Source organism: Trichechus manatus, unplaced genomic scaffold (genome assembly GCF_000243295.1).
Source record: "Trichechus manatus latirostris isolate Lorelei unplaced genomic scaffold, TriManLat1.0 scaffold00037, whole genome shotgun sequence".
Classification (NCBI taxonomy): Eukaryota; Metazoa; Chordata; class Mammalia; order Sirenia; family Trichechidae; genus Trichechus; species Trichechus manatus.
The window spans coordinates 19,355,213-19,381,755 of record NW_004443973.1 but is presented as its reverse complement, the minus strand read 5'-3'; the positions used below and the strand labels follow the sequence as shown (position 1 = coordinate 19,381,755).

Genomic DNA, 26,543 nt, shown 5'->3' with positions numbered 1-26,543 from the left:
TGGGTCACTATGAGTCAGAATTTGATTCAATGGCAATGGGTTTGGTTTTTTAGTTTTGTTTTGGTATTCTGCAATAATATTTCATTGAATGGACGTATTGCATTTTATTTATCCATTCATCAGTTAATGGACATTTGGGTTGTTTCCACTTTTTGGCTTTTAAGAACAATGCTGCTATTAACATTGAAGCACATATTTTTGCATGGACATATGTTTTCATTATTCTTTTGTGTATATACCTAGGAGTGGAAATACTGGGTCATGTGATAACTCTATGTTTAATATTTTGAAGAACTGCCAAACTGTTTTTCAAAGTGACCATAGATTTTATATTCTTACCAGCATTATATTAGGGTTCCAATTTCTCCACATTCTTTCCACTTGTTATTTATTTATTTATTTTAAATTATGGACTCTATTGGATATGAAGTAATATCTCATTCTGGTTTTGATGCGCATTTTTCTATTGATAATGATATTAAACATCTTTTCATGTGCTTATTGATCATTTGTATATCCTCTTTATGGAAATATGTTTTCAAATCCTTTGCCTAGTTTTTAATTGGGTTATGATATTAAACTTTATTATTGATAGTATGGATTGTTTATATTTTCTGGATATATGTCCCTTATCAGGTATATGATTTGCAAATATTTTCTCCCATTTTATGGGTTGTGTTTTCATTTTCTTGATAGTCTCTGGCAGCACAGCAATTTTTAATTTTAATGGAGTTTAACTATTTCGTTGTCTCACTTGCGCTTTTGATGTCGTAGCTAAGAAACCATTGCTCCAGTTTATTCTTCTAAGGGTTTTAAAGTTTTAGCTCTTACATTTTGGTCTACGATACAGTTTGAGTTTTTTTTTTTCAGTGTGGCTTGAGATAGGGGCTCAATTTCATTCTTTTTTATGTGGATATCCAGTTTTCCCAGCACCATTTGTTGAAAAGACTATTCTTTCCCTATTGTATTGTCTTGGCATCCTTATAAAAAATAAATTGACCATATATGTAAGGTGTCATTTATAGGCTGTCAATTCTATTCCATTTATCTATATGTATATCCTTGGGCCAGTACCTGATTGATCACTAAGGCTTTATAGTAAGTTTTGAAATTGGCTAGTGTGAGTTCTCCAACTTTGTTGTTCTTTTTCTCAAAGTAACTTTGGTTATTCTATGTTCCTTGCATTTCCATATGAATTTTAGGGCCAAATTGTCAATTTCTGCAAAGAAACCAGATGGGATTTTGATAAGGATTGTGTTAAATCTGTACATCAATTTGGGAAGTATTGCCATCTTAACAATATTAAAGCTTCTGATCCATGATCATGTGAATGGGATATCTTTTCATTTGTTTAGATCTTAGTTTCTTTCAACAATGTTTTGTAGGTTCAGCATACATCTACTCCTCACTTACCGACAGGAGAGATGTCAAAACATTGTGTAACTGTCGATTCTGTGAGGATGGAGCATAAGCTGTGAAGTGGTCATCAATGATAGATGATAGTAGTGGAATATATAAGGGGTAGATTATACGGAATTTTGTGTGCCACATAAGAAAGAAAAACTAATTCTCTGGGCATCGTAGTGCCGTGAGTTTAGAAGGTTTCAGATGTGTATTTCAGTAAGTCAGCTGGTAAAATGTTGATGGGCAGAGGGATTCTGGAGAGAAAAGAAGATAAGAAAAATACTGCAGTCAAAAGAACTCATGTTGTTGTCAGTTGCCATCAAATCAGTTCTGACTCATGGCAATCCCATGTATTACAGAGCAGAACTGTTCGATAGAAGTCATTAACAGCACATGTTTGAATGCACTGAGTCATCAGTACTTTCCTCTATGAAAAGGATACAGTGTTACATATTTTATGACAAAATAAGAGAATAATGTACATTTTTGTGTGTAATAAAAACTGTACTCTAGGGAATACAAGACTTAAGCCCAATTTCTTAAAGTATTGTAAAATGTTATTACAAAGAAGAAATGAGTACATTTGTGATTCAAGAAAATTTTACAAATGACTAATGATTTCTTGGTTTTAATCTCTTCTGTATCAGACATAGTTTTTTAAAATCTGTAACATCATAAAGAAGAAACAATAGCCTTCTTTCACTTTTTTAAACGCATTCATTAACTCTGTGGTATAAAATCTTTGAGGGCCAAAAAAAATTTTTTTAGTGGATTTAAGGTCAAAACCGGAGTCCCTGGATGGGACAAACAGTTAATGCGTTTGTGCTAAGTGAAAGGTTGGTGGTTTGGGTCTATCCAGAGATACCTCGAAAGAAAGACTTAGCAGTCCACTTTCAAAAAATCAGCCATTGAAAACCCTATGGAGCACAGTTCTACTTTGACACTCCTGGGGTTGCCATGAGTCGGAATTGAAGGTCAAGAAAAAATGTTGTCATTCTGTCCATTTATGGTTATCTAAATATTGTTTTTAAAGGTATATTGTTAATACACATTTTCTCATTAAATATTATCCATTTTTAAGGCAGTTATTCACTTTGAATGGCAATGCAATTTTATTTTGAACATAAAATTTTAGGATTATAGGTATCCTAGAGACCACATCCCCAATCCAACATTCCCATTTAATAGAGGAGGGATCTGAGGACCAGAATTTGATTTACCTGATATCACACAGCTAATTTGATGTTAGAACTGGAATTAAAAGCTATGTAATCAGGACTCTTGGTTCAGTTCTTTTTCCACTACACCAAAATGGTCAGCAAAAACTTTATTATTACTACTAAGTAGTTTGAAATGCACAAGAATGGTTTTCATGTTATTTTATTTTGTTCTAGTTATTTGAAAATTAGTAAGCCACTTACATTTACATAGCCATTATCTTTTGGCTATGATATTTGAAAACCATAATACCCATTTTTCTCTTCATACAAATCGCTTTTCTTTACTAAAGAGCAGCCACTTAGTATAATTTATTGGTGAATTTAAATTTCTTTAATTTCATAGTACTGTTTTTTCTATAAGGAGCCCTGGTGGTGCAGTGGTTAAGCACTTGGCTGCTAACCAAAATATCAGCAGTTCGAACCTACCGGATGCTCTGCAGAAGATGTGGCAGTTGGCTTCTGTAGAGATCACAGCATTGGAAACCTGATGGGGCAGTTCTGCTTTGTCCTATAGGGTCACTATGAGTAGGAACCGACTCCACGGCAATGGGTTTTGGTTCTTTTATGGCCAATTTGATTGATTATAGAGTTATTTCAAAACAGAAGTCTACCATGATATCTAATAATAGAATAATTTTTCTTATGGAAGTAGTTATTTCAAAAAATAGTTAAATTGTATTTGCAGCTCCATATTGTAAACAGTATTTTTGGAATATCCTTTAACTAGATAGATGTATTTTTAAAATATTCTCTCTTTTCGACTAAAGGCTTATCTGACTATTTTAGAAGATGATCATTTAGACGTACTGCATGCCAAAAAAAGATGGTTCAGTTAATGATTATATAATAGGATACATAAAGAAAGTAATACTTGGCCTCTCTGTGGGTTACTTGTTCTTTAAACTGACTTGAACAGAAGGAAGTAAATGAATTTTAATTAGTCACCTTATATTATTTATTTTGGGGAAATTATGAAGTGCATATTTAGATCAAAGTTGTCTTAGACAGTATGCTTTACACCTTGAGTTTTTTCTCTAAAAATAGTTTGGTTTTGATCTGAAATCAATTAAAGTATCCCTAAAGAATGTTAATATAAATTCTCAATACTGCGCCATTAATACTTTATGTGTAAATAGGAGTCCTTAGAATGTATTTAAACAACAAATTCTGTAACACTTGCTAGCCACCAAGAAATTGGGAGATGACACCAATTACGTTGAGAAGAGATTAGAGTGCTTAAAGCCAAGGGAATTAATTGGAATTGATAGGCATTGTGGGTAGCTACTATTAAGCATTACATTGAACCTGCAAGTTAGAACACATGGTCTTGCTCCTTTGTACACACAAATGTTCAAAAAAATGCCATTCAGTTGCCTTTATTCTCTATTATCCTTTGGTGGATCATGCATTAGGTTGTTATAAAATTACTGTGAACTTTTATGTATACAGATGTCAAATCAGGTACAGGTTTCACTAATTATATATATTTTTAAACTGCCAACAGTGAAAAAAAAACAGAAAACAGAGGCCAAGAAATTAAATGCAATAAAAAATGAAATATTTATTCTTTTGGCTCAATAATGACGTAGCTCACCATTCCTTTTAGTAATAGTAATTCCCTGCATGCAGTTCATCAGTACACTACAAGTAAATAGTTTTGTAAAAGGAATTTATATAAACTTCTGGTTTGTGCAAAAAACAAAAATTTATATCATGTTAGATAATTGCACAACTTTGCCACTTTGTTCATGGCTAATAAGGACAGAGCCCACATTATATCTGTAACAGCTTTAGTGCAGCAGGAATTAAAAAAATAAGACTAGTCTGCATAAGCAAATACTACAAAAGTTAAGTAAAAAAACAAAACAAAACAAAACTTTATGACTAAAGAGTTATATTTGAGGCCACCATAGTTGGTAGAAAATAATCTAGGTTTAGTTTTTGAAAATTTATCTCCTATTGGATTGGTAAAAAATATATTCAAACAAAGAAATCCACAAAACCCATTGTCTAACTTTTATTTTAGGAAATTATCCATTGAAAATTCTTATGGATTCAAAAGTTTGGAATTGTGATTAAAAAAAAAAAAAGCAAAAGCATAAAGTAAAATAAATTGCCAGGTCATCAACCTGAAAATAATTTTCTTATGTACAAAATGCTGACAAATAAAATTGAATATATTTTTACATTATTTATATTTTAACATGTTTTGAGCATATTTTTAGCAAAATATGAAGTATAGGTCTTAACAATAGGCAGTACGTAGTGTGTTTTCTTGAAATCTAGAGAGACACCATATGACAGTCAAGTTGAATTAAAAATGCAAAAGTAAAGGTGTTTAAAATAACTTCAAACTATTCTGCTTGACATAGTAGACAGAGAGCTGGCTGACCATTTAAATTCACTCTACCACCAACATGTGACTTCTTTTAACCAAGACTTGTGAAGAATGGATTGAGTTAAATAGAGCAGCATAGGCAATATTAACATGCATTAGTGATAGCCTTCAAACTATGTTTAATGAATGGTACAGGATACATCCCTGTTGGAAGCTCGCAAAAGACACATACACTGTGGTACATATTTGATTTAATAGAATTTGTTTATCAAGCTATATATATATTTGCCCAAACATGCACCACAGGATAAAATAACTATTTACATAACAGAGGGTGTTTAACTGACATAAAATGTCAGCTTTGCTGAGAGCAGAAAATGGCAAAGCAGTACTGCAGCAGAAGTGGAACAACTATTCTAAAGCAATACTGTAAATACTTTTCTAGGACAGATTTATTAAATTACTTTTTTGGAAAGCATTTAACCAAAATTAAATATAGACCTCTGGAACTTAGAATAAGATTTGCACTTGCTGAAACAGAATACTTTGCATAAAAATAATCCTTTAAAAATTAGAGGAGACTTTACAGGCACATAACTGTTCAGATATAAACAAACATAACAGACTAAAACACTGTTCAAAATTAGAGCTGTTTATAAAATGGAGGTACCTGAAACTGTGTTGATATTAGAATTTTTTTTTCTGATTATGAGCAAAAATTTCATTGCTCAGGCAAAACACTTTTGTCTGATTATTTGAGAGACTTGTGGAGTAGGAATACAGGGTTCTTATACACTTTCCCCAATTTAAACCTCATTTACAAAAGTAATAACATAGTGTCATGGACAACCTATGAATTAGGGATGAGGAAAATCCACTAGAACAAATTTTGTAAAAATATGGCAGATATGGAAGTTAAAAATAGAGTAGATGCAAGTACTGTACTAAAGGTGTTTGGTGTAGTTACAATTATCACTTTGCACAACTATCCCTACAGTTTAGATAGCTATTGAGTTTCTCCTCAGCAGTGTCAGCTGGTAATGAAAACAGCAACCTCTTGTCAGTGTTGATACCCCGTCTCACAGAGTTGCAGTGACAGAGAGGCCACTGTCTTGTTATAGGCACTGACTATTAGTATTTGTTAAAACAGTCAGTTTGGCATAGATCTCCTCTGGGAGTCCAGTTGACACGTATACTTTACCTTCATAGGCTGTAAACAATTGATCACAAAGATAATTTGTTTCTTTTTACTTTTGATTTTCTCTGACCTCTTTTCCTTTGCTTTCTTTTTCTGTTTTGTCTTTCTCAAACTTTTCTTTGTCTGGCTTTGTTACACTATCATAGGAAGGAGGAGAGGTGGTAGAAGAACTTCCATCTGTTTTCTCTGGGGTGGAATTCCCGTTTAATTTGTCAATAATGATGTCTTCTTTTATAGGTAAGTCAATTCTCCCTTTGATTTCCTCTTTCTTATATTCACTTGAGAACTTTTTTAACCTTTGCTTTAAAAGATAACATCTGAAATTACGCTGAATGATAGCAGCAGATACCTCCTCTTGTTTGCGTTTCAAAGTGGTTGTAATGGGCTCATAAGACACTTTGGAGGGATTCGATGCCATAAATCGATCTTCCATCTGTATTCGAAGGGCATCCATCTCTCCACTCTCACCCAAAACGCGCTTTGTAAAAGCAAATAAAATGTCGAGGCAGTGGATCCGGTCACCACTGACCATGGGTAGATCCATGGCAATGAGCTGGACTTTGTTTGGCTTTGCTATAAGAAGAGGAGGATCCAGGGCAGCCGCAAAATCAGAGAGCTTGGAGAATTCGATAAACTGGGTCGCGTCAGGATCAAATTTTTCCCAAACCTCATAGAACATCTCAAAGTCATCCTCACTCAGGGGCTCTGCACTTTCCTCAGTAGCAACACTGAAGTTCTCCAGGATGACAGCGATGTACATGTTCACCACAACCAGGAATGATATGATGATGTAGCTGACAAAGAAGAAAATCCCAACAGATGGGTTACCACAGTCTCCCTTGACTGAACTTCCAGGATGAATTGCGTCAGGGTCACAGTCTGGTGGTGCGCTGTTGAGAATGGGTGCCAGCAATCCATCCCAGCCAGCAGAGGTGGTAATTTGGAACAGGCAGATCATGCTGTTGCCAAAAGTTTCAAAGTTGAACATGTCATCAATTCCAGCTTCCTTTTTAACATAGGCAAAGTTGGACATTCCAAAGATGGCATAGATGAACATGACCAGGAAGAGCAGGAGGCCGATGTTAAACAACGCAGGAAGGGACATCATCAAAGCAAAGAGCAGTGTGCGGATCCCCTTTGCCCCTTTGATCAGACGCAGGATTCGGCCAATCCTGGCAAGACGGATCACTCGGAACAGGGTAGGGGACACAAAATATTTTTCTATCAGTTCAGCCAGAAACATACCTGTGGAAAAATAGAGGAAACAGATAAACAGTGAATATCTTAAGCTTATATGAATGCTTTATCTTTGCAAGGCCAATAGAATAAACGAATTAGTAACTGAACATATACACTTTAAGAGTAGAACACAACAGAGTAAAGACCTTTACTAAATTTTTGGATCTACTCCCTAATATTAGCAGTTAAAGAAAACACAGAGTTTTATTCAATGATTCTATATATCAATATGAAGTCTTACAAAGTCCAACAAATTAAATCTCAGACAGTGGCATGACAATTTAAGATTATATACATCCAATCATTATGATTAGTTATTCCTACACTTAAAATGTGCCAATTACCAACAAAGATTATTTCTGAAGTCTCTGAATATATTGTTTTCTGTTTTTCATTGATACTTCTTCATTTAGAGGAAAATGTGCAATGTTTGACATGAAATTAAGGCTGAAGTTTTTAGATCTGTGGCACTATATTCACTCTCTCACATTTTCTCCTGTGAAAGCTCTACTCTTCTTTCAAAACCTAGCTCAGATATCATCATTCTCACCGATGGAAGCCTTCTCATCTCCTCTTCTTGTGGTACTAATTATATTATAATGATTTTTTTTAAAGATATCTATCTCTTCCCCTAGCCTGTGACTTTGTTTAGGGCTAGGAGAGTGTCTAATGTCTGATTCCTGTTCATCCATTCCCCATACCCAGTATTTCTGGCATAGTTTCTGCCCGCTAAATTTTGACAGTAAACCTGGGTTTCAGGCTTTTTATTCCAACATGTTAATACTAAACTTTAGATCTATACCAATTAGGATCCTCAGGTCTAACTTCCATGTCACATAGCTGTCAGGCCTTGGGGAAGTCATTTCCCTGCAACTACACCTCTTAGTAAGTAAATCATTCTTACCTACAATGGAGAGAATCACTACCACAAAATCAAAGATGTTCCAGCCTATGGTGAAGTAGTAGTATCTGAGGGAGATGAGCTTCAGCACAAATTCTCCAGTGAACAGGATAATGAACACGAGGTTGATCCGGGACAAAACGAGGGTCATGTATTTGCTCTGGTCATCAGTTTCCACCATCATGGTGACCATGTTGAGGCAGATGAGGATCATGATGCCGATATCAAAGACTTGTCTAGTTACAAAATCAAAGACCATTCCTTGGAATTTATTCTAGAAAGAGAGAGAAGGAGAGAGAAAATGTTAATAATACTTATATTTCACAAATAATTATCCAGTAATATTACTAAAGTCCTTCCACATCTGACCACAAGATAAGCATCCTTCTCTCATTACCACATTTTTGTGAGCTCTATTTCTGTTCATGTTAACAAAAAAGAAAAAAAAAAGTGATTAAGAACAGAACAAATTTGGTTCATTTAGGTTCCATGGGAAGAGAAAGTTGAATAAGACAAATTGGTAGCAACTGGTTGATAACATGTATAGGCTTTGCATGATTTTAATTACTATGGTAATTTTTTAAAATGACAATCAATAATGAAGATTTACAAAGGAGGTTTATATAGACAGACTTTTAGAATGGATGAATACTCTAATTCACTTATCAGTATTTTAGAAATTTTGGTTTATATCTTATTTCCCTCTCACCCTCCAGATATGTTGGTCTTTTTTCTATTTCATTCTACTTCTTCTAACTGTGTGTCTGTCTTTGCTAATTTATGTATCTCTCTCTTCATCTCTCCTTCTTAACCTATGCTTTAACAAAAATACATGTTGTTGTTTTAAAAATTTTTTAAAAATATGTATTCTTTGTTTTATTAAGTGACTTCAGAACCTCATGCTTTTTAATTATTCCTATATCTATATGACTATTGAATATAGTTATTAAAGACAGAAATTTTTAATAATTTAGTATAAAATAAAGTTTTATTGGCTTACCAGAAACCAAACTTGAACTGACCATCTTTTCTTCTATTAACTATAATATTTAAGTGATCTTCAGTAAGTACCTTCTGTGTACCTTCTTCCCCTCGCCCCCACACACACACCCTAGCTGCAACCATTCTTAAAGATATGGTAAAGTGAAGTCAGTCATAGGAGTCCTGAGATTTCAAGTCTAGTTATTGGCAATTATAGGCTTTGTGATTTTGTGTAAGATACTTATCTTCTTTGGGCTTCAGTATCCTTATTTCTTACCTATCTCAGAGAATAGATGAGTTAGAGCACAGCTCAGTATGTCTTCCTGTTATTGTGAAGCTCTACAGAGTATACACTCTAAATAAGTCTTTTTCTTTTTTTAGTGTATTTGGTGAACCAATAAGCTATTTTGATAACACTCTTTTCATTTCTAAAACATTTAGGGATATTTTTTAGTCATAAGAGTGAACAAAACAAATAGCATAGAGGGAGACCATGAGGATGGCATGGGGAGGTTGGAAACTTCCATCTCTTTAAAAGGACAACTGAGTGCCATATAATAAGATGAGAGGAGCAGGAGTCAGATGTGTTGTCGGTAGCAGTAGGTTGCAGTAAAAGGGTGAAGCCTCTTTTGGAGGTGGTTACTGGAAACCCAGGGTTAGAGGTTTTTAACTGCCAAACCATAAAGAAAAAAAGCGCAGACTTTTAATTTAAATTAATCGTCTTTTATCTGTCTGTTATAAGCTTCAAGTATGTTTGTTTTTATATTGTAGAAAAGATATTTCATATTACCTCCTTTTTAAGAATTTGCTAATCCTTATTAAGTACAGCAGTTGTGAACTGTGTTACACAGTGTGAACTTTATAATTAGGGATCTATAGTGGTGATACCTCCCAATACATTTTGATTCATAGTATTGCCCACATGGGAATATGGCTGTGGAATGTTAGAGAAGATGAGTAATTCTTACTGCTGGCCGAGGTATGGGTTTCTGAGGTTTCTTGGATCCAAGTTTCTTCATTGCATTGTAATATTTTTTCTGTTCTTCTGTCATAAAGATGTCTTGACCTCCAAAGTAAAGACATAGTATAAAACTGGTTACAATCCCAATGTGCGTTATAATCGTACTTTTATAAAAAATATTTCTGAGTTTTCTCCTTTAATATTTTCTCAATATTTAAATTAGTATTACTCTGCTTCATATAGATTTATTCTGCTTTTCCCATTTATGTGAAATTCTGAATACTTAACATTATGCAAGATCCATAATCAATTCTGAATAGCACAGGATCTTAGTTTAATTTTTCTATGGTTAGAAGGAGGCTCAAGAGGCTCAAATATAGTTTCATGAATCAAATAATGTTTTCTTCATTCATTTCACTGTTGACAGTTTTATTTTTTTATTCAACAGTTTTTGAGAAGTTCCTGTATGCTAGACAATGTGCTGGCTATAAGAATTACATAGAGATATAAGACAGAGTGTCTTAACCCTAAGTGAGTTACAAAACTAAAACCAAAGTTGGAGAGTGCATAGAGGTATGCCAAAAAAAAAAAAAAAGGTGCACTGCTGAGGCAACAATAAACTTAGAGACTCAGAGATAGGCTTTGCAGAGGAAGGCACATTTAAGGTAAGCCTTAAAGGACAATTAAGGATTTGCTAGGAAAAGCATTCCAGGAAGACAAAATATTACAAGGAAAGTCATAAGTAAAAGAGCACAGCTTGTTCAGGAAAGGGTCGAACATTTAATGTAGCTGGATAATAGTGTGCATAACAGGAAATGATGGTGGTGGTGGGTAGATGGATAGTGACTGGGAGTATGGAAGTACATGTAGAGAATGAGGTGTGGGAGAGGATGAAGCTGGAAAATGGAGTGAAGGTAGTTCTTGAAAATTTCTGTAAGCTGAGTTATATTTCCAGTGTTGGAAATTTTGAAGCAGTGGTCACATTTATGTGTCAGAAAGAACACTACAGCAGCTCTGCAGAAGATGAACCTGGAGAGAAGCCAGAGTAGTGGATGGAATCCGCTGTAGCTAAGTTGACCATGCAGTAAGCTGAAAAATAATGTAAAAATGATCTAAGTCTGCCTAGACTACAAGTATCTGGGATATTTGGTTGCATAACAAACAAAACCTCAAAAAGGTGAGAGCTGAGGAATACTTATCTTCTTTTTCTGTTGGTTGAAGTTATCGATGATGACACCAATGAACAGATTCAGAGTAAAGAATGACCCAAAGATGATAAAGATGACAAAGTATAAATACATGTACAGATTTTCTTCATATACAGGCTGCAGTTTAACCTAAATAATATTGAAAATATAAAAAAAATTTAAAATCACAATGAATACTTAGGCTAGCATTACGATTTGGTGAGTGTTGATACTTAATATAAAAACTACTTTTGCCTTGCCTTGGAAAATCTACAAAAACAATTCTTTTTTCAAGCTAGCATAGTCTAGTATAATGAAGGTTTATATTTTATGATCTTGAATCTGTTTTCCCATTGTGTCTTACCTGTAGCATATTCGTTAGAGTACATAACAATGATATAAACAGGGTAAAACATTTTGAGTCTAGTAGTCTTTTTTTTTTTTTTTTAATAATATTTTAAATCTGAGTTTGGAAATGCTGGCTCCTGGTATCAGAACATCAACTTCTAAGAGGAAAATTCAGCATAAACAGATATGTTCTGAGGAATTATTTTTATTTCTATTTTCAAAATCAAGTTTTCACAAAACTTGCTTGCTTTTCTGTATTATGATATTCTTAGAAGCTGCTTCACAGACTCAGGCTTGTCATACTCTCTAGGGACAGGGAGAGACAACTTACTCCCCAAATGAGCATTTTTCCCACTATGAATAGTTTCATCTATGGTGCCAATCTGATGTCTTCTGATCCATGGATATCCAGTTAGATATGCCTCCATATTAAACATATATATTAGACATATATTAACTAAAATATCATCCAAATTAAAGTGTATTGGCTGAAAAGGATCATTTCTATATGCAGTGGTAAATATCTAATTTCATCTAATAAAATTTCTGGGTCTGTAGTTAAATTATCACAAATATTCACCATGGAAATTCTAGTAGCTATCAATAGTATCTGAATGATACTTACATCTCGTGAATCAACAGCTGCATACATAATATCCATCCAGCCTTTAAATGTGGCCTACAAATAACATACATCTGAATTCAGCATAAAAACCTCATACAAAAATATAGCATTTTACTAGATGAAAATCTGAGAGTGTTATTACAAATAGTTTTTTTGTGCAATATTTTGAAATTTTGTTATAGAACGAGATTTTTATTTAGAGTCAAGAACTTCATTTCCTTTGTTTCTCTTGGAAGACATTCCATTTATTCTACACTAAAATTTAATACCCAATGGTAGACTAAAGGCTTGATTCCTGAAATTCCCATCTCAGTCTCAAATCTCTTTCATTCTAAAAGAAAATTCTATGATTCAAACCTATGGTTTTGTTTAAACACAGCTCAGTTAGATCAAAATTATTAAACATTACACATTTTAAAATCCAGCCCATAAGATACAAATTTACACACATAGTACAGTCATACTCCTTATACACTGGTACTATAAATTATCTGGCTAATGATTCACATATTTAATCCATAAATACAATATTTACACTGTTATTTTAATATGTAAAATTGCTCTTTTGGCTATGATTGCTTCAGGTAACTAAAAATGATAATAGTGTTCATTAGGGTTCAATAATACAACACGAGTCAAACAAACAAAACAGGAAGCAGTAAAATCACATTAAAAACATGCTAAAACCTTAACACTAGGGAAAATGCATTCTAAAATTACTATACAAAACATCTTCTTTACAATCAAGTCAAAGTAATATGGGCATTATAAAAAACTGGGTGGTGCAAACAGTGTGCTTGGTTGCTAAATGAAAGGTTGAAGGTTCAACTCCACCCAGAGGCACCTCGGAAGAAAGGCCGGACAGTATACTTTCAAAAAATCAGCTATTGAAAACTCTTAGGAGCACAGTTCTAGTCTGATACACATGAGGTTGCTAGAGTCAGAATCAACTCTATGGCAACTGGTTTTTTTTATCATAAACTACTTTTTTACTGTCAAATATTAATCATTCAAATAAAGAAAGTCTGAGAAATAATCTTGCTTGAGATATTTTGAAAAAGTTTTCAAAACGTATACAGTGGCCACTTACCACTTGAAGCAATGCAAGATAGCCGGCACCCACATTATCAAAGTTCACTTTCACATTTTTCCACCGAGCTTGCTTGCCAAGAGCCTGACAATCACTCAAATTGTTGACTTCACTAACTTCAAACATGTCACCCGTAGTCATGTTAACACAGTGGTAAAACTTGCCAGCAAACAGATTCACACCCATGATGCTGAAAATCAGCCAGAAGATGAGACAAACTAGCAGCACGTTCATGATAGATGGAATTGCTCCAACAAGAGCATTCACAACCACCTACAAGAGAAAATGGGAAGAAGGCAGTTTACAAATCGTTAAGATGGAAACCATTCCTTACATTTATTTACTGAGTACTAAAATGAGTTTGAACAAAGTTAAATAAAAATCTCGGTGAAAAAGTTGTTTCTTCTGATATTTTCTAGTACACATTTGATAAGGGAAAACAAACAGTGACACAACTATAGAGCTAAAGGATTTATGGAAAGCAAAATGTGCCAAAGTGTGAAAAGAAATAAAAACCTGATAGAGTAAGATGGAGTCAGAAAATGTATGCTGGGGAAAAAAGAAAGAAAGATACATTAAATGCAACAGAAGAAATGATCATCACTTAGCAATATATTTTAATTTTAATGAATGGTTGATGATTTGAAAAACTGATTAACCAAATCCTTTACAAATAAAGTATCAGAAATGATTTAAATCTGTATCCTCAGATTAAGTTACTTTTTTATGACTATGAGGACTAGGATTAGGAATTTATAAGGTCCTCCCCCCCGCCCCATTTTGGTAAATCCCAATAAAAAAGTATATTAAATTAGGAAATGAAGTTGAATTTTTCTTTGAACATAAAAGTATTGACTATGTTCCCATTACTATTACACTATCTCTTAAATGTTCAGTTGGGACACATGTTGCTTTACCAACCCAGGCTGACCTACTACTTGAAGAGGAAATTCAGTCACTTTTTCTTTCATGAAGTTCAGAAGAGATAAAGATGTATTTTGAAATCACTAGAAAGTGGAAACTATCTTTTCTTACCTAATTGAATCTACTCATATTGGATGATTTTATTAAGCAATGATCTTAAATGAAACTATTGTTTTAAAATACTGTGAACATTTTAGAAATTGATACCAAGGAATTTTAAATTTTTACATTGACATGTCAAAACCTGAAATTCAAATTTGAAACATTTCCTATGTTACTTTAATTTTTTAAATTAAGTCGCATTTATTATACTTACTGGTTTTTTCCCTAACTTAAATTTGTGTAAAGTGACATCCATTAGGTCTTTTATTGTTAAATAAATGCATGATGCATTTTACCATATTTTACAGTGGAAATGTAAATTCTGCCAATCAACTGAATTAAAAATGCAAAATTTAGAATATTTTCAGGTTAGAAAAAATTTATATTTAATTTTGTTCAATTTCTATCTCCTCACAAAAAAGAACAAGAAATATGAAATGATACAACCAGATAAAGGCTTAAGTAATATAAGTAACTGTAAAAGATTGCTGTGAAAAGAAGTTGAAATTGTGTAATAATTTTTATGATTTTTTTCTTATAACTTTGTTTAGCAAGGAGCAATGGCAATAAAACTATAATGTAAAAGGCAAATATGTTCTTACAAGGCTCCTGGAAAGTCTGGAGAGTGGTTTCATTTGCTTTGGTGAGTGAAATTTAAAATTAAGGCTGAAGTGTTTTTATTGCCCCAAACAAACCACCTCCTAACAGAAAGGCCTTATGCCCTAGAAGGAACTCAATATCCATGTGCATATGCAAGTTGGATTAAATAAAGCTGGCCTTTTCCCTAAACAGTATTTTGAGGGGCTTGGAAAGTGGTTTTGAAGCTATATAAGTGAGTATTTTGTTTAGACACATAAAATATACACTAAGGAAGAGCGTTGAAGAGGAAAATACAAGCACTGTGGAAAAAGTGAATCTCATTCAGAATGCTCAGTTAAAAGAGAGATCTACAAAACAAATCTCAGGGTTTGCCTGAAATGCCTAGGTAATTATCCTAACCTCCTACTTTGCTTAGAATATATAGGTTTATTAGAGGCTACAATTTAAAGCTCTTTTATTGTACAAGAGCTATTTGTATTACTGATATTAATTCAAGAAGTAAGGCATACGTACACAAAAAAACTATTCTACTTTTCATTCATTACCAATAATTTTTGACGAATCAAAATGTCTATTGAGAGGAAGGAAAAAAAAAACTACTTCTAGGATGAATTTCAGTAGTACACAGTCATTCAAAAGCATGTAGGCAATGAAAGGAAATAACTGGCAGCACATGGTTTTCAGATGCTGTGGAAACATCCTTGAACTCTGATCAGAAGACTAGGATTCTAGTCCTGGTTCTGCCTAAAACAATTTTGGAGGGCCTCTTTAAATAAATCTGAGTTCCTAGAGACTAAGCTTAGATGATCTCAAAGATTCCTGCTCTGAAATTCTGTGACTCTATGAAATAAGTATCAGAAAAGTATAGCACCCTTCTGCCTCTAAATCATTACCTACATGTATTTTTTTAACATGAAACACTGAAGTGCTTTTATTCATCTTACCCTCATGCCTTCAAATCGGGATAAGGCTCTTAGAGGTCTTAAAGCTCGTAGTGTCCGTAGGGATTTGATGGCACCAAGTTCTGAGTAGCCAAGAGCGTTGGCTACTAAGCTAACCAAAGAAACCTACAAAAGAAAAAAACATTGATCATTACCACCAAGAAATAAACTGTTTACCAAAGGCATAGGATGTGGTATCTATTCTTTAGTGCTGATCAAGTAGTTTTTATCTTGGGAGCCTTGATCTTCCACATAGTGGGATCATCTTACATTGCTAGCCTTGTCTCATACTATTGCTTTCCTTACCAGTGAAACCAGAGTCCTTTCTGGTTTTTTAATAAACATTTATGAAGCCCTCCATTTAGATATTTTGCCCTATGGGGGCCCATTTCAACCTGCCTATATACCACTAATAATTCAGGATTTGGTTCACAGACCAGCTTCTCCATGGAGCTGTGTTTAGTATCATTGACTAGAAGTAATGTTTCTTTCCTGAATTTACATAGCATCTTGGTTATGTCTACTGGAGACATTTACTTTACAATGCAGTTAGTTGAGTTAGATATCTTATCTACCCTTCCATGTCACATAAACTTTTTATAGGCTTGGATAAAACATTACTTACATAAAATGAAATGCCTAATACTGTCTGGTTGAAAATATATTAGTCAATATGTGCTGGATAAATAAACAAGGGAAAAATTTTACCTGGAAAAACAATTTACCAGATCATATTGGAGTTTCATAATAATTAAGAGATTTTCATCCAAACTACAGAACTTATGATTTAGAATACAGTATATCTCATTCAGAGTTTTCATACAACTTTTTGATATTTACACATATGCTAATAATATTTACATATATGAATGATTAAAGAAGACATGTCTTTCGGGGGAGGGACTTTATTTGCTTTGATTTTCCTTCAGTATAATAACACTGATTGAACATTTACTATATGATAGGCTCTCTCCAGAGTGGCTCCTATGTATAAATCCTAAGAAGTAGGTACTGTTACTCTCTTTCACTGGTGAGAAAAAAAAGTGTACAGTTAATAAGAGGTGGAGCTGGGGCTTGAACCCAAAAGATCTGACATTGAAACCATATTTTAACTACTATACTATACCTGCTCTTAATCTCTGTGTTACACCCATTTAATCTCCTTTACCAGTGGTTCATGCTTGATTGATCATAATCACCTGTTCTCACAGTAAGTGGTTTTGAAGTGTTAGGCATCAAATTATGCTACTACTACTACTGCTACTAACAGCAATAATTCTAGCCTCATTACTGAGGATGCCAACATGTCAAGAATAAATATCAAGATCCAAGGCAGGAACCACTAGGTTCTAAAAGCTGCTGGCAATTCAAAATACATATTGGGATCAGAAAGTGTCCCTATTCTGCTTTTGTTCACCTCAGTGGAGCAGCAGATGGGGATTCTAAGGAGCCCCTGAACAAGCAGGAAGAGAGATTCAGAATGGCGAAGATCAAGCCACATCAGCAACCTGTGCTATCTGTAAAGTGGAAATCACCTGTGGGCAAAAAATATTTTACAGTGGTTGAATTTTTTACTGGAGTATGGGGGGCACATTAGCATTTTCGGATAATTTAGAGCCAAAGCTGATCTGATGATAGATGCTTAGATGAATTTTCCCAGGGTTGACATTTAAAATCCATAAAAACCACAAGAATTCTCAAATTTTTCCAATAAATTATGATTATGTATTTAGTTCATTTTGTGGCCAACAATAGCATTTATAGTATAGTGGTTTTTACATGATGATAGTACATTTCTGACCTTTGGATAAGAAGAAAAGAATCATCATATTGAATCAGAACAAGTGGTCCATCTAGCACAATATTCTGGCAGACAGAGGCATGGGTTGAATTGTCCTCCATGATTCCAACCTGAATTATCATACTTACTGCCTCTATCTCTCCATTTACCATTCTTTTCATAAATTGCCAGTCAGGATTTTATCCCTGTCACTTCCTTGAGCTGTCTTTGTCCATGAAACCAATGACCTCTATCTTGCCAAATCCAATTGTCAATTCTTTGTACTTATATATTACTTGACCTTGCTGCAGTTTTTGAAAAAGTTGACCACCAGTACTTTGGGGCAGAAGGAGGTGGAAGACTATCATCTCTGGGTTTTCTTTGTTACTAAGTAGTTGTGCTATCTCGGGAAAATTATTTAAACTGAGGCTTCAGTTTCCTAGTGTCTATAATTAAGGCTAGATACTCTTTAAAATACATTCCAGCTGCAGAATGTAAGAATATTCTTTTTTTTAAAGCAGAAAACACACTGAACTTTTTTTTTTCAATTGTACTTTAGATGAGGATTTACAGAACAAACTAGCTTCTCATTAAACAGTTAGTATACATATTGTTTTATGACATTGGTTAACAACCCCACAACATGTCAACACTCTCCCTTCTCAACCTTAAGTTCCCTATTAACAGCTTTCCTGTCCCCTCCTGCCTTCTAGTCCTTGTCCCTGGGCTGGTGTGCCCCTTTAGTCTCGTTTTGTTTCATGGGTCTGTCTAATCTTTGGATGAAGGGTGAACTTCAGGAGTGACTTCATTACTGAGCTAAAAGGGTGTCCATGGGCCATACTCTCGAGGTTTCTGCAGTCTCTGTCAGGCCAGTAAGTCTGGTCTTTTTTTGTGAGTTAGAATTTTGTTCTACATTTTTCTCCAGCCCTGTCTGGGACCCTCTGTTGTGATCCCTGTCAGTGTTGGTAGCCAGCCACCATCTGGTTGTGCTGGACTTAGTCTGGTGGGGGCTGTGGTAGTTGTGGTCCATTAGTCCTTTGGACTAATCTTTACCTTGTGTCTTTAGTTTTCTTCATTCTCTCATGCTCCCAAAGGGGTGAGACCAGTGGAGTATCGTAGATGGTCACTCACAGGCTTTTAAGACCCCAGACGCTACTCACCAACGTAGAATGTAGAACATTTTCTTCATAAACTACGTTATGCCAATTGAGCTAGATGTTCCACAAGACCATGGTCTCCACAGCCCTCAGCCTGTAAGGATATTCTTAACTTCCCTGTAGGGATAACTTTTCAGAGCAGTATTGAGATTTACCTGTATTATTTGTGAAAGACCAGCCATGGATAGTGAAGTCATTTCTGTTTTATTAAAAACAACTTGGCAGATTTTTCATCATTTTAAAGGGTTAAACACATTTTGGTTATAGATTTATGTGTGTGTGGAAGGAAGTGGGGGGAATTTAGATTGTCCTAGACTTGTCAAAAATGATAAAAAGAATGAATACACACATACGGCAATCATTGATTCATATTGGCAAGTGTTAGATCTAAAAATAAAGTGCTTTATGATTGCTAGGAAACAGCTAGAGATAGTGCATATAGCACCTTGTTTTTTATCACAGACTACAAAGAACCAGATGTCATTTTATCCCAGAGACTCTCCATCACTTGGAATAAAAAAAAAAAAAGGTTGCAAGTTAGACAGATCCCATAATTGGCAATGTTCCAATGACTGCTCACCCCAGGATAACAGGATTCAGAACAGGGCTCCTATACCTAACTCTTCACATGGTAAATATCTGATTAGCTATTGGCTTATCTAACTACTGATTTAAGAATGGAAATCTACTTTATTGGCTCTGTGGATATGTGGCTGAATGGATGCAGTAAATGGGTTAATTTAACATTAGTTCATCACATCTACTCTAGTAAGGGACTAAAGTACAATTATCCTAATTCCTGACCCTAAATCTGTCTTGATTTTGCCTCCTGCAGATTATTTTTTTTTTATTGTTGTAGTTTAAGTGAAAGTTTACAATTGAAGTTAGTCTCTCATACAAAAATTTATACATACATTGTTATGTGACTCTAATTGCTCTCCTTATACTGTGACAACACGTTTCTCCTTTCCACCCGATTTCCCATGTCCATTCAACCAGCTCCTAACCCTCTCTGCCTTCTCATCTCTTCTCTGGACAGGAGCTTCCCATTTAGTCTCATGTATCTACTTGAGCTAAGAAGCATACTCTTCATGAGTATCATTTTATGTCCCATAGTCCAGTCTAATCTTTGTCTGAAGAGTTGGCCTCGGGAATGGTTTTAGTGCTGGGATGATAGTCTGGGGGTCATGCTTTCTGGGGTTCCTCCAGTCTCAGTCAGACCATTAAGTCTGGTCTTTTCACTAGAATTTGAGTTCTGCACCCCACTCTTCTCCTGCTCCAACAGGGAATCTCTGTTGTGTTCCCTGGCAGGGTGGTCATTGGTGGTAGCCGGGCACCATCTAGTTCTTCTCATCTCAGTCTGATGCAGTCTCTGGTTTATGTGGCCTTTTCTGTCTCTTGGACTAATGTTTTCTGTCTCTTAGGCTAATGTTTTCCTTGTGACTTTGGTGTTCTCCATTCTCCTTTACTCCAGGGGGGTTGGGACCAATTGATGCATCTTAGATGGCTGCTCGCTAGCTTTTAAGACCCCAGACGCCACCCACCAAAGTAGGATGCAGAACATTTTGTTAATAAACTTTGTTATGCCAGTTGACCTAGATGTCCCCTGAAAGCATAGTCTCCAGACCTCTGCCCCTGCTACTCTGTCCCTCGAAGTGTTTGGTTGTATTCAGGAAATTTCTTAGCTTTGGTTTAGTCCAGTTGTGCTGACTTCCCCTGTAGTGTGTGCTGTCCTTCCCTTCACCTAAGATAATTCTTGTCTACTATTTTAGTTAGGGAATTCCCCTGTCCCTCCCTCCCCACCCTCATAACCATCAAAGAGTGTTTTCTTCTGTGTTTAAACCTTTTCTTGAGTTCTTATAATAGTGGTCTAATACAATATTTGTCCTTTTGTGACGACAAAATTCACTTAGCATAATGCCTTCCAGATTTGTCCATGTTATGTTTCACGGATTCATCGTTGTTCTTTATCGTTGCATAGTATTCCGTTGTGTGAATATACCATAATTTGTCGGTTGATGAGCTCCTAGGTTGTTTCTATGTGTTTGCTATTGTGAACAGTGCTGCTGTGAACATGGGTGTGCATATATCTGTTTGTGTGATGGCTCTGATTTCTCTTAAGATATATTCCAAGGAGCAAGATTGCTGGATCGTATGGTACTTCTATTTCTAGCTTTTTAAGGAAGCGCCAAATCGATTTCCAAAGTGGTTATACCATTTTACATTCCCACCAACAGTATATAAGTGCTCCAGTCTCTCCACAACCTCTCTTGGAGATTTTTTAAAAAATTGAACTGTTAGTAAGCTAAGCACTTAGATCTGTTAATTAACAGATTGTTTAACTATTTCTTACCTTGTGATTCTTAACTTTCAGAAAAAGAAGAGCTCTCTGCTTCTGGTATAGAGAAACTCTTTGTTTTCTCTTACCACTGTCCACATTTTTAGGACCACCTTTACCCTTTTCCATGGAACTTTCCTCATTGTTGCATTTAGTAGTTTTTTAAAAAAAACTGCATAATTGTATCAGTATTATTGAATCTAAAAAACCAGTTGCTGTTGAGTCAGTTCCGACTCATAGCGACGCTATAGGACCGAGTAGAACCGCCCCATAGGGTTTTCAAGGAGCAGCTGGTGGATTCAAACTGCTGACCTTCTGGTTAGCAGCAGAGCTCTTAACCGTTATGCTACCAGGGCTCCAGAAACTGGCAGGGGGAGCTCAAATGCAAACAGCCTAACTCCACATCTTGACGCTTAACTACTTCACTCATTGGAGGATTTATTTAAATACTTCAATCTGACACATATAATGAACATTTAAATGTTCAGGTATTAATAATATGATAAAAATCAGTAGTTTTTTTCATAAATGCCTTGACATCTGCTCTGAGAAGATAACATTTATGTCTACATTCATATGTGAAATGGAAAACAGTTAAATCATTAGATAATTCATACAAAAAAAATCTCCTTTGCTATACAGTCTTGTTTATTTCTGGAGGACTGCTAGGGATGGAGGATGGAATGGTTAGAATACTCCAGAACATTGCCTCTACCTTCATCTTTATCTGGAAGTAGGGATTTCATAACCGTGGATACACAACCTGAAGCATCACAGTGAAAAGTAAAACTCAATCTGTTGAATAATTCTTTTTTAAAAATTTTCATCACATATAGATACAGCACCTATTGAATCTAGGTTCTCCAAAATCAAGGTCTTAATCATAAAATATATGAAATGTCAAGCTTGCCTCTTTTAAGAATAATTTCATAAAATTGCTCAGAATACTTACATCGACAATCAAGAAATCCAGCCAGCACCAGGCATTAGTGAAATATGTTTGAAATCCATAAGCTACCCATTTGAGAAGCATTTCCAGAATGAAGATGTAAGTGAAGACCTTGTCAGCATATTCTAGCATGGTTTTGATAGTCTTTCGCTGTTCGATGTATATATCTTCAAAAGCCTGTAACCAAGAATACTTTCTGTTTTACTTAAATGCTTGCCTTCCCCAAACCTTTGATAAAATAGCTTACTGTAATACACAGCACAAAGCAGTAATTTAATAAATAATGGCTAATAGCAAACAAACTGATAAACACCAGAAAAAGGATGAACACTTAGTGGTAAAATGTTGGCAAGAAAATTTCATTTTTTAATTGTCTTTACAAATTGCAATGTCTTTACAATTTAATATTTACTATGTACTTTCTTCTCTGCCTCTCACTCCAAAGTCTCTATCACAATTACTGCTATAAAGACAGGCTTTTAGTGAAGTACTATGAACTCAGAAAATGATCAGAAATTCCATTAATAAGGGATACAGTTGGCCTATTCCAGCATTAATTTCTATGATTCTCTGAATGATCTGTCTTCTTTTGAAAGAATAAGTTGATTAAATATGAAGAAAACAAAATACACTTATTTCATAAATTTTGTTAATATGATCATTGAGGAAAACTGGATGGTATTTGACATGGAAGGTAACGTAGTTACAGAATGTTTGTGCAAATGGTTGTCTCAGTGAGAAAAACATCTGTTAGATAAACATCAGATGAGAAATTCCATCTGGCTCTTTCATTGGTCTGATTTGTTCTCTTCTGAATTTTGCATAGTTGAACCCTTGGGTGCCAAGCTTTGCAAGGCATAGATATACTTTCTCTTTCAATTCGTAAATGCTTCTGGTATTTTTGGAGAATAATCTGTTCTCTAGAATTTGATTCTCTCCAATGTGCATTTCACTTACCAAAGCACCACTGCTAAGGAGGATCATGAAGACAATGAAAGTTTCAAACCAGTTATGCTCAACGATGCTGTAGCAGGTTTTTCGAAGATTCCACCAGATTTTTCCTTTGCCTTCTTCTGTACTTACTTGACAAAATGGAAACTTTTTAATACATCCTAAAAATAAAATTCAATATAATAAATTAAAAACGTATATTTTAATCTTAAATAAGAAAAAAAAAATCTTGCCTTCTGCCCCAGTTGTTCATTTTATAGGACAACTCACTACCTCATTGCCTTGTTACCTCAGCATCCCCCCTGTACAGTGAATTATTCCCAGACTTGTATATTCAGCCAGCCACCTAGAATTTAAGGAATTAATTTTCCTAGCATAGTTTGGGTTTAAATGGCTTTTTTCTTCAAGACAGTCAGGATCTCTCTTTAGCTTAAGGCCACTGATGGAAATAGGGTCCAGGTATACCTCTCAGGTTTGGGACAAAATTACATGTTCTTCATATTTTGATGAGAGTCTAGATTTTTACTCCCTTTTTCACATGCAGAGAAAATCCCCCTCTCCCCCCAGGTATCAGCCACTGTCAATTTTCCCTAGCTAATTTATTTTCAGCCTCACTGCTTTCCTTAGTCACACCTATGACTCATCTTGTCAGTCAGTATCTTATTCCTTTGTACTCCCCCTCTTAGCTTTCATATTATTTCTGACTTCCAACTACTCTTCTACTTTAACTCTCTGAGCTACTACTCATCAAGTTAAATCCACTTACATCAAATCAACAAATCTTTATTGATCTGTGTGCAAGACACTGTACTGGTCGCTGTGAGAACAATTACAGTTCTGCCTGACAAGGCTCTGTAACAGTCTATATCCAAAAACAGCTCTGGCCACAGCACAAATTAACCACATTTGAAAGTGTAAGGGATGGCGTCTGTTTATTGTAGCATCTATAAATTAAACCACTCCATTGCCAATGAGGTCTGAAGGGAGTAAAGTATAAATGAGAACACTGCAGAATGCCATTTATCTCATAGTGTTCGGTTCCCCACATTGTAGAGGATGAAAGAAGAGACTTCACATCAGCTAAATTGTCCAGGCACAGCTGCTACTAAAGTATACTATGGAAATATAGATAGATTGAAGAGGAAAACAAAGTTAAGCATGCCTTCACCATTTATTTTAAATATTTCCTTTAAATGAGGTACATTCAATCTGCTTAAGGAATGATGAATGAGGGGAGATTGCATTTAATCATATTAGAGCGTGTTTACCTTCAGTAAAACAAGCTTCTGGTTTAAGATCTTCCTCAGGTTCAATTTCTGCTTGTTCACCTTCTCGGGGTGGAGCAACATCAACTGTGCTTCCTTCAGATGAGCTGGTTGCATTTAGTTTCTGGAAACAAAACCATTGCAAAGATGAGATTTTTCTCCCCTTTTATTCAGCTATTTGGAAAAGCTCTGTCATAGTGTGGAAAAATGGCAGTGGTAGCCTTTGACACTATTAACATCACTGATAATTATGTGCTAATAATTTCACATAGTTAAAAGACCTAATATTTAAAACGATGTAACTATTGACCTGATTTGTACATACAATTTCTGATATTAAGGTTAGATAGCATACCGTGTGGGTAATTTGGAAAGGATAGATAATACTGATTAACTTGTTTTATGATCTCTACTTGTATATGAATGCCATACCAAAATATTATAATAAATTAGTACTCAGGCCCAACCAGGATAGTTTGATAAAAATTTGATATGCTGACATCTACTACTGATTATATTAATTAAAAGGCATCAAATCAAATTGTAATTTCTACCTCTTCAGATGGAACTTTTTAGAGGGCAAAGAACATTACCAGTTGTTTCTAAGTACTGTCCATGTTTCTGTAATTTTAGAAAGGAAGAGCAGCACATTAACATTAGTCACGGTCATTATATTTCAACTTTGAGCTATATTTTTCTCTGGCTTACATAATTTTCTTCTTACGTTACTAGCAGAAAAATGATGGATCTCCTGTTCTTTTTTTTTTTTTTTTTTAACTGCTGAAATGAATTTGATACTTCCAAAGATTCTAGATGAAATGGAAATTTCTTCCTAAATGTCGTTGTCCAGAATCTGTAGGGATGTTGATTAGGAGCTGTGAATTTTTCCTTTAAATAAATCATTGTGATATGCCACATGGCTAGAAAGAGCCACTTTAACGTTACATGAATAAATATCTAGTAAGAACTCCGAGACCACTTGGGAAGACATTAGGAATGTGCAGTGTTTTACGAAAACTGATGCAAAGACATGACACACAGCACAATCTAGAATGAAAGGATAGTGCGTGGACATATTAGTGATTTTAAAAAAACCCATTAATTTCAGTAACTAAGTGGCAGGGTAACTCTGCCCTAATCTTCTAAAAAAGTTAATGTATTATTCAGAAATGTCTAAACGACTCCCTAAACACAAGTATATTGGGGAAAATTTGGCTCAGAATTCCTGATTTATTGAAATCATAATGCAAATGTAATTTAATATTTTAGAATGTAAATAGAAGAGTAGTATCCAGATGACCGTTTTTGTGGTGTTACTTTGTGGGTGACATTAGCCATGACCAACTAAATATATTATCATAATTACTTTAAGTCAAAATATAATTCTGTAATGTAGTATACCTCCTTGTCTTGAGTATGCTAAACAAAGAATTTAGGCCATCATTTTTGACTGATGGTTCTCAGGATCATTATAGTACAAGAATTTCTACCATTAAATTCCTCTGGTTCTTAGAGAAGTGGGAAAGCCACACGTAAATTTTTTTCTCCTAAGATTTTTCTGCTTCTTACAGTCAGGGTATCTTTATTCTTTTTAAGAAAGGCTTAGGAAAGCTACGGCTGGATAGAATTGCAGTAGTTTCTGGTGTAACCAAGAATATATTGGATAATTATTTAGACTCAGCAACCACCTCTTCTCTTCCAAGTTCACTGGTGCTTTCTGCAGTAGACACTATGGCTTTTGATGAGTGGCAGCAATAATATCCACTGTACAAATTGGTGGCATAGTGGTTAAGAGTTTCAGCTGCTACACTCATGTTCATTGCAGCACTGTTCACGATAGCAAAAAGATGGAAACAACCCAGGTGCCCATCAGCGGACGAATGGATGAACAAATTATGATATATTTACACAATGGTGTACTACGCAACGATAAAGAACAACGATGAATCCGTGAAACATAACATGGAGGAATCTGAAAGGCATTATGCTGAGTGAATTTAGTCAGTCACAAAAGGACAAATATTGTATTAGACCACTATTATAA

General features: G+C 34.8%; 1 protein-coding gene across 7 annotated transcripts in view; it reads right to left on the bottom strand.

Annotated features, from left to right (window-relative positions):
* Positions 1-3,563: 3,563 nt before the first annotated feature.
* LOC101356871 (sodium channel protein type 3 subunit alpha) overlaps positions 3,564-26,543 on the bottom strand; it is a 96,544-nt gene continuing 73,564 nt past the window's right edge. For all 7 annotated transcript variants that reach the window (XM_012555295.1, XM_004375572.1, XM_004375569.1 and 4 more), the window contains 10 exons: positions 24,503-24,623; positions 23,241-23,395; positions 22,287-22,460; positions 16,063-16,185; positions 13,493-13,765; positions 12,403-12,456; positions 11,442-11,579; positions 10,250-10,354; positions 8,304-8,574; positions 3,564-7,405 (listed from right to left, as the gene is read on the bottom strand). In XM_012555295.1, the coding sequence (XP_012410749.1) occupies positions 6,210-7,405; positions 8,304-8,574; positions 10,250-10,354; positions 11,442-11,579; positions 12,403-12,456; positions 13,493-13,765; positions 16,063-16,185; positions 22,287-22,460; positions 23,241-23,395; positions 24,503-24,623 (2,610 nt within the window). In that variant the 3' untranslated portion in view covers positions 3,564-6,209. The remainder of the gene's footprint in view (positions 7,406-8,303; positions 8,575-10,249; positions 10,355-11,441; positions 11,580-12,402; positions 12,457-13,492; positions 13,766-16,062; positions 16,186-22,286; positions 22,461-23,240; positions 23,396-24,502; positions 24,624-26,543) is intronic.